The sequence below is a fragment of the Octodon degus genome, unplaced genomic scaffold (genome assembly GCF_000260255.1).
Source record: "Octodon degus isolate 3935 unplaced genomic scaffold, OctDeg1.0 scaffold00134, whole genome shotgun sequence".
NCBI lineage: Eukaryota > Metazoa > Chordata > Mammalia > Rodentia > Octodontidae > Octodon > Octodon degus.
The window spans coordinates 360,543-369,720 of record NW_004524710.1 but is presented as its reverse complement, the minus strand read 5'-3'; the positions used below and the strand labels follow the sequence as shown (position 1 = coordinate 369,720).

The window sequence follows — 9,178 nt, the reverse complement described above, 5'->3', positions numbered from 1 at the left end:
TGGCCAAGCAATGGCCGTGACTCATCCACATGGCTGCACTGACAAAGGTTCTACAATCTGAGGTACAGGATCTCAGGATAAATCCTGAGGGCATTTCCATTGGTTTTAGTGTTGGGGGCCTTTTGTCCTTTGAAGCTTGTAACTTTTGACCGACATTTAATGAAGCATTAGGGACATTTCCCTAAGTCTTTGTCAGCAAAATAAAGGCTTTTCTAGAGCTCTCCCACAGCCTGCCACTCATCTTTGTAGGCATGAAGTTGTCATGTGGCCATTTCTGGCTTCAAGAGAGCCTTAGGAAAACAATTATTTTGCCAATGTGATGAGTAGGTTAGGAGCAGACAAGAGGGAAGGGACAAGAGCAGCAGTGACTTCTGACTGGTGCCTGTCAAAAACAACCCTCATAATTCTTTTCTTCCCACAGGAGCCAGTCTGTATAATGACGACCTGTATAAATACTTCTTCTTCCATCATTCCCATGGAGACACCATGACTGTCATGGAACCAGAGAAGATGAACATTGCTTCTGCTCTTTGGGCTGTTGTCTCTTACGTCATTGCAGACATGGAAGAAATGCTGCCCAGGGCCTAAAAAGAGCAAGCAAGAAGGTGTTTTTAATCTTTCCTAGCCAGGAATCCTACAGCTTCAAGAAATTCCACTGCACAGAACAGTTTTGCCTGATTCATCTACAAAGCAAAAATGTTTGGCATGCTTTCTTTTATTCTTTCTTGATTATTTCTAAATTGCTCCTAGAATAAAGAATAATTCCTACTACTACATAGAATACATGTATGGTGGAGACCACAGTAAGGATATTTCTTTAAATCACCTTCTCAAAATACTGTTTCTACTTAAGAGTAACTAGCAGACCTCCTTTTATGTACTCACTTATAAATATTAAATATAATACAATCAGTTTTGTGGTTTATGTTACTTATTGATGGAGTAATGCTTAATTGAGTAAGCATTTGGATAAGGAATTTGGCTCTCTAATCTGTATTATTTTATATTATGTTAATTTTTAACAAAATATGTAATTTTTAAATTAGGAAGGAAGGTATCCTTATTTGTGAAAAAAAATCCATGGTATATAATCCATGTTGTACTTTACATGTTTCAAACATTTCTGTGAAGTTGGAGCTTATTTATGTTTTGTTAAAGTTGAAGCTTAGAGAGGTCAAAAATTATTCACAAGATTCTAAGGAGCAAAACCATTGATCATCATCCACTCTTCAGTCTCTCCTATTCTTTCTCACACAATCCCCAGCATTCAATAAAAAAAATTCACAAAACACAGGAGAAATATACAAACAATTAACAAAGGAAAACCTCCTTATGGTCAAGAAAAAAAGCAATTGAGAGAACCAGACTAAGAGGCAATCCAGAAGTTGGAGCACTGAGACGAAGAGTTTAACATAACTGACTAAGGGTATAGAAGAGGCAAATGTGGACTACCTGCATGAACAGAACAAAATTTCAGGAAAGAAACCTATGAAATAGAGTCCAATTCAAATGTTGAAATAAAAACTACAATGCTAGAGATAAAAATTGCTTTGTTGAGCTCATAAGCAGAGTGTACAAGGTTGAGGAGAGAATCAGACAACTTGACCATACATCAATAAAAATCCAAATTGAAACAATAAGAGAAGAAAGCATGGAGGAATGCCAGAATTCATCCAAGAGCTATGACACCACACCACGAGGTCTAATAGTCATGCAGTGCAATTACATTGCTAGGAGAAGATAAATTACTGGTTTTATTTGTATACTAAAGCATTAGTTAACTTTCTGGTCATTGAGACCAAATACCTAACATTTACATTTTAAAATTTATTTGACTCCCAGTTTCAGAGCACTGTGTCTACCATCGGCTAGCTCCAGTGCAGAAACACCATTGTAGAAGGTTGCTTAGCTCATAGTGCAGGGAAGTAGCACGGGAGTAGCACCAAAGAGGAACAAGTCAATGACCACACATAGTGCCCGAGATCAGGCCTCTACCACTCTCCCCAACACACCCAGAAATGTGTTTTTCTAATCCCTGAGGTTACTCCCAAGCCAAGTAAATTGACACTGAAGTTTAAGTGTCACAGATAATTAAAAAGATTGAAGAACAAAAAGTCTGATTTCTGACAAGACAGCAGACCACTACTCTGGCTGAAGTTTACATTGAAAATAACTAAAGCTGCTAGATAGCATTTGAGAAACACTTTCTTAAATATATGAATCAATGGGTTAAAGAGTAAAAGATATTAAACAAAAGATGAGGATGTGTGACAAGAAAGATACAGAGGACATTAAACCAGCTTTGCCTTTGAGAAAATTTGAAGAATGTGAAAATCTTAAATCCCGTTTTTTCAGATTTTCTAGGATCAGAAAATTGAAAAAGAAAGGAAGGAAGGAAGGAAGGAAAGAAGGAAGGAAGGAGAAATCTTGGACATTAAGGATACTAGAAAACCCCTATAGAAGTGAAACCCAAAAAGATTATATCTTAGTAAAATGGTGAATTAAAATATCTCTCAGGACTTTACAGGAAATTATCATGACTGAATAAATGCTTAGTAGAGGGCCTAAGGTGATTCCTACAGGTGAAGTTACAAAAAAATATAAACTCAGTCAAAATTTTTTAAAAAGAGCAAAAACAGTCTAATCAAAGGCAAACCATCAACAACAATGACAAAATAATTAACCTATAGTATCTCTGATATGTGGAATTTTTAGGTTGAGAATTTATACAACTATGACCATTATTCTTAAGGAAGCAAAAGAAAGAATTAAAAATAAAACACAAAGGATCATTAAAAACAAGCAAGCCTTTGTGACAGGATCCACTTTTAAATTGGATAGAAATATAAACTCTAATAAGGAAAATTTAAAACATTAATGGACTAATTTAATGAGAATTCATTAACAGGAAAGTGGTAGTGAAGACATTGATGAGAATTTAGCATAAAAGGTCAAAAAGACAAAATTTATTAAATATGAATGTTTAAGAAATGTGAAGGATAGTTACATTGCCTAGCATGTATTTAATCAGATTCCAGAAAAAAATAGTACAAAGACTTGTTTGAAGAAATAATAAAAAAAATTCAGGAAATCATGAAATACATAAACCCACGAAATCAAGAGACCAAGTGTTTCCAGACAGAATGAATGAAAAGACATGGAGAAATTGCAGGCTGCAAAAAACAAAGAGAAAATCTCTGAAGTGAGAAAAAAGAATGGATTTTTTAATGAGAGTAAATAATAATAATAAAACATTAGAAAATATAAGAACTTCACTAACCAAGATGATAGGAATTCACCAATGGTTGTTATATTGCATATTGCTGTCTTCTAATTAATTGTTCAGATTACCAGATATAAGCATGCAACATTGGTCAAGAAAATTAAGCATTAACTGTTCCTTTCAGTAAGCCAGAATAAATCAGCAGTATAGTTATCCCAGCTATCCTTTGCATATACATACACATTTTTCCCCTTCCTTCTTTCGTTCTGTTCTCCTTTCCCTCATCCCAGTGGTTCCTTCCCTTTGAGCAGTTTCTTTCCCCTTCACAGTTTCTACTGTAGCTTTTGCATCTTATTTACATTTTCAGGTTCTTCATCAGGGAGAGAATTCGATGCTTGCATGTGTGGGACTGATTTATTATTTTTAAAAGACCAATAATTAGACTTTTACTTAACCTCTTCATAGCAGCAGAAGATAGTGGGATATCTCCAACATGCTAAGAGGCAATTATTGAAGCATATTCTTGTAGTTATTGGAAATAAGTGATTTTCTGGGAGAGTTTAGGGGATGGCAGTCCAGGCTTTGGGCCAGCCACGCTCATTGTGTAGCAGTGTGCTTAGCCTGGATGACTCCAGGAGGCCTCCTTAGCTTACATGGAAGACATTTTCTCCTCTCTCAGTTCCATTTACTTCTAGCTGCTTTCTCCCTCCCTTCAGTCCCCTGTCCATCAAATATCTGGGCCTTTTGTCAGGGCTGTTCAGCAGTGAGAGGACTTCCTCTGTTTCCTCTTCCTTATGCTGTCTCAGGAGGTGATTAGGACTGGTTACTTTCACCTTGGCTTATTGTCCTGACCACTTCAACCTAGAAATTAATAGCTAAAAAGGTGGTAACCTTTAAACAAGTATGGACTGATTAGACAATATTGATCCTGTGGTATTGTATTGGAAAAGAAAACAAGATGGAAAGAAAATACTTAAAGGAAGATATTTAAATAGAATAAGAAAGTCTAGGCTATAGTAAGAAAAGAAGCTACTGGAATTACTATTTTAAGGTCCTTACATTGCCTTAAAAAAGATAAAGATATTGTCTAACTTTAGATATTGCTGAGTTAAAAGGGAATGCTGAGTCTTCTAAGGTAATCCCCCAAATAGATGTAGATGCAAAACCACAAAATTACCAGACCCAACAAAGAAAGAGAAAAAAGCCTCAACAAATTTGGCATATCCTTAGACCACACTGCCATTAATCAACTTTTAAAAATCCCCCAAATTTGGAAAATAAGGAATGACCTAATAAAATTAATAAATGACTGCTAAATAATCCATAAAACACAAGAAAAATCATGATGAAAATTAAAAGTTACAACTGAATAATAGTACAAATATTTCCACATCAAAATTTGTGGAATCCAGGTAGATGGCTGATTAGAGATAAATTTACAGTTCTAAATACTAAGAAGAAAAAGATCAAAAATTCTCATTCAATTTAAGAAGGAAAAAAATAAACAAGGAGGAGAAGGCTTAAACAGGAAAACAGAAGCTGCCCATTGTGTTTCGGGTGGTAACATCCCCATCCTCTTTTCACAATGGGAGACAAGGGACCACAAATGGAAACTTATCTTGGAAGGTACCACTCAGAGACCCATGTAAGTATTCTACAACAGTGGCCCTCAAGACACACAAGGAAATCTCTTGACTTATTAATATTGATCATGCAGCTTAAAAAATGGTGTCTTCCAATCAAATCCAAAAGACAGTAATTTTCTGAGTCCTGCTAGGCTGACAAAGCACACCCTGAATCTTCAACCATACTCTATACATGAAGTGATCGCCATATTTAACCTAGGGCTAATTCTGCCCCACTACCGTGATTTATGATAAAGTTACATGTCAGGAAACCTAACCAGGCCTGTAGTCCCAATACTCTGGGAGGCTGAGCAAGGGGAACACATTTGAGCCCACTCTGGCTAATTTGGCAGCTTAGAAAGACCTTGTCTCAAGGAATATTTCCAAAAGAAAAAAACAGGATGGTATGTAGGTCAGTGTGTTGGTTGTGGGTTTTATCACAGTACTGCAAAAACAGAAGGAAAAAAAATATTATATCCCAATAAACTCACTCACTGTAAGTCAAAAATATGAGTCAAAAATTCATTTAATCTACTTAAGATATCAAATACCACAGCATAGCAACACTACATTCTAGGTATTGGTCATTTATCCTCATGAGCTTGTGACTAATACACTACCACTGCCAGCCTGGGGGGAAAAATCAAAGTTTAAAATACAATCTCTACAGAATGCGTGTTGCTTTTAGTACCATTGTCAAGTCAAAAAATCTTAAATTGAATCATTGTAAATTAGGAAACATATTCGATTGTATATTGAGTTCTAAAAACTTGCAGTAGCCTGGTCACCTCTTTATTTCCTCCCAAAGAGGTGGCTTTTTTGTCCTAAGGGACCCAATTTCTTCTCTTTCTTTAAAAATAACAAAAAGTAACCTCACTCCTGAGCCCCATGTACTGGACATGGGGCCCTTCCCAGAAACACCCTTCTACCTCCCCAGATGAGAGCCCAGAGGAAGTGCCATTTCTCTTCTCTGTCCATTACTAACTGTTCTGTACTTATTCAAACTTTTTGAGCTTTAGGGCAACTGTAAAGGAGAAACAACCATCACACAATTGTGTTCTCGTCTTCACTTCCCATCTACGGGGAAAGTTGTCATTTTGTCCCTCTTGTACTGCATCCTGGCTCATGACATCAACCTAATTTCAGTGGAAGGCTAGACCCTTTCTCTCCCCACAGGTATGTGTAGGGTGGGATTGTAAGTAGCCAGAGTTACCTCAGAGTGACTCTGAAGAAATGGACCTGGCCCCAGCCCTTTACCTATCCCCACAAAGTTGTCTATTTCTCTGACCAAATAACAATAATAATAATAATAATAATAATAATAATAATAATAATAATAATGTGGGGCCAAATCATCACATAAAAGATTATAGCTTTCTGACTGGAGGGACTGGGTTGGGGGGACAATGTGAATCGTTTCAAGCTTAGGGGATATTGGGACTGAGGTTATCAGTAACACTAATAGTAGGGGAGGTGCAAAGAATATACATGAGTTGGAAAAAGAACAAGTATAGAAGAGTAAATATGGAGAGAAGGTCTGTGAGGTTGTTTTTCTCATGACAACTCTACTTCGACATTATAATTGTTAAGGGCTACTAGGTGGCCTTGAAGCCCAGCCTCTGTTATTGACTGACCATAGCAACAGTCATTTTTAAATACAATTCTCTTTTTTCCCATAAATTGTTGTGAAAGGACCTGTTCATCTGCTAAGAAACACTGTATCATCCAACTGGTAGCCTGTTTACTAAGCAGGCAGCTGCTTTCCAATTTGACTTTAGGGTCAAGTTGCTTTTCTGATTCATCTGGCTGAGTAGATTTAAGTGCAAATTGAGAAGAGAAACCCATTTAAATATTGTGTAATAGGAAAAGGGTGAATTCTGGATCAGAAAAAGGAGAGGATTAGAGGGAAAGGAGGTCAATTGCTGATTTTGCTCTTGATATTGTTAAGATGTGATTTTTGAGAGAAAGAGACTCTGTGTGTGTGTGTGTGTGTGTGTGTGTGTGTGTGTGTGTGTGTGTGTGACTGTGTCTGTGTCTGTGTCTGTGTCTGTGTCTGTGTCTGTGTCTGTGAATGATGAGGAGTTTGAGTTCCCTGGAGTGTTCTACCTTCTTCACAATAATTACACTAATGACACTAAGACTGTCTTGAAAATTCTCAGGCGTCTACACTGCATACATTACATTGCCACACAGTCTTGCTTGCTCAGTATGCTCCTCTCGTAATCATTTGAGATGCTTCCCATTTACCTTGAGTAAATATCAAACACATCTTGATGTCTATATCTGACTCATGAAATATACATCTTTTCTAATGGTGCCCAAATGATTAATTTACAGCTATGTGATGATTACCATAAAAATCTCATCATGACATGAGATAGAAATGTTATCACTAATTGCCATTCAAAGTGAAGAATGCCTGCTGCATATAAATTAATGATGCATGCTTACTTCTCAATTCTCCGTTAAACCAGAAAACCCCAGACTGCTTTTGGAGCAGAAAGAAATTACCTTTGAAGTTTGTTTTTATTTTTTTTTCTCTCCCTTAGATGCTCCACAATTAACCAAAAGAAGAGTGGGAGGTGATTGTTAATGAGGTTAAGACAGAGGACCTCAGCTCTCCTCAAATCACATCTTCCGATCCATTGGTTACCAAACCCAGGCAGAGACTTTTCTTTCCCCTGGAAATGAGAGCCTCCTTGAAGTTTGACAGATAAGCATTCACACATTTGGAGCACATCCTATGAATGCTCACGTTTTTTATATTGCTAGTGATCATTCTGAGTCTGCTCAACTAACTCTGCCATTATAAGTTTCGCGGTACCTTACAAAGTTTTGCTTTATTTCCCAGATTTAAAGAACATTTGACTATGCTTTACATCTTGATGAAGAAGTCAAGCCCTGGTACATTTTTTTGTCTTAGTTTTAAGAATCAGATAGCCTAGCCCAGAGATTTCCCCAAGCTAAACGTGTCTTTAAGTCTACCTGACCATGACCATACAAATTGCGATCTGTGCTGTCACTAACACCTGAGCCAATTATGCTGCTAAACATCTTACATACATTTTCTCAGTGAATCCTTACCCACTGCATTGAGGTAGCTCCTTCTAGATTCATAGCTAGAAGCAGATTTGAGGAACAAAGGTGCTCAAGAAGAAAAGACAAATTCATTAACTTATCAAATCTTTCCTTTCCAAAAGCATGACCGTCATAGAACCTTGTATAATGAGGTGTCATTTCCCATGTTTTCAGTTTCATCACATTCCCGCTTGTGTTCCAAGGGTATTCATGAGTTAGTCTGGTATTCACAACAGATGTATGTGGAGGCATTTCTCATTATCTAATATTTGCTATATTAAATAATTTGCATTCCTTAACATTTGAATATGTTAATATTCATTATACTTCAGAAAGGTAATATTTGTAATTGACATTAACAGCTAGATGAACACATCATACTAGAAATAAAAAGTTTTATTTTATAAAATTAAAAATATTTAACATTTTCAAATGTAAGAAATGTGTGCTTTATCTGAGTAGTTTATTTTAAAACATGATGTTCATTAATTATAATTTGTACATCTCCTTAACCTAACAGTTCATTGTTAAATTACTTTTTCATTAAATTAAAGTAATTTAAAATACACATAAATACCCCAACTCACCATTTTTAAGTGGGGGTACTCAGTGCACCCAGAGTGGTCTGAGATCATCACCACCATCTGTCTCCAGAACTGTTTTCATCTTCATTTCCCTAATGATGTGGGACATAGCATATTTCCATGTGCTTGTCGTCTATTTGCATATCTTCTTTGGAAAACTGTCAATTCGTGTCATTTTCCCATTTTTCAAATCAGCTTATTCATTCTGGTTGTTGTTGTTGTTATTGTTGTTGTTGTTGTTGTTGTTGTTGTTGTGTTAGAGGAGAAGGTCTAGCTTGAGTTAATGTTTGTAGTGATGCAACTTTATTTCCAACTTTGTAATAGTCTAGCTTCATTCATTTGTACATGCAGACCCAGTTCTCTCAACATTTATTGAAACATCTATCTTTTCTCCATCATGCTCAGGATCCATGTCAAAAAATTTGACTTAATATGTGTGAGATTATTTGGGGTGGAGCAGTTCTAGGCTTTCTCCACTAATCTCTATGCCTGTCTTTATAATAACACTATGCTATTTTGATCACCGTAGCTTTACAAAAAGGCTTGAAACCAGGAAATGTGAGACCTCTTACTTCATTCATTTTCAAGATTGCTTTGGAATTTGTTGAGATGCCATACGAATTTTAGGATGGATTTATCTTGTACTACGAAGAACACTGGTGGAATCA

At 36.3% G+C, this 9,178-nt stretch overlaps 1 protein-coding gene across 2 annotated transcripts in view; it reads left to right on the top strand.

The window, feature by feature from the left end:
* Positions 1 to 912, top strand: part of Cpq (carboxypeptidase Q) — a 610,322-nt gene extending 609,410 nt beyond the window's left edge. For both annotated transcript variants that reach the window (XM_004641291.2, XM_023701349.1), the window contains exon 8: positions 422 to 912. In XM_004641291.2, the coding sequence (XP_004641348.2) occupies positions 422 to 588 (167 nt within the window). In that variant the 3' untranslated portion in view covers positions 589 to 912. The remainder of the gene's footprint in view (positions 1 to 421) is intronic.
* Positions 913 to 9,178: the final 8,266 nt, after the last annotated feature.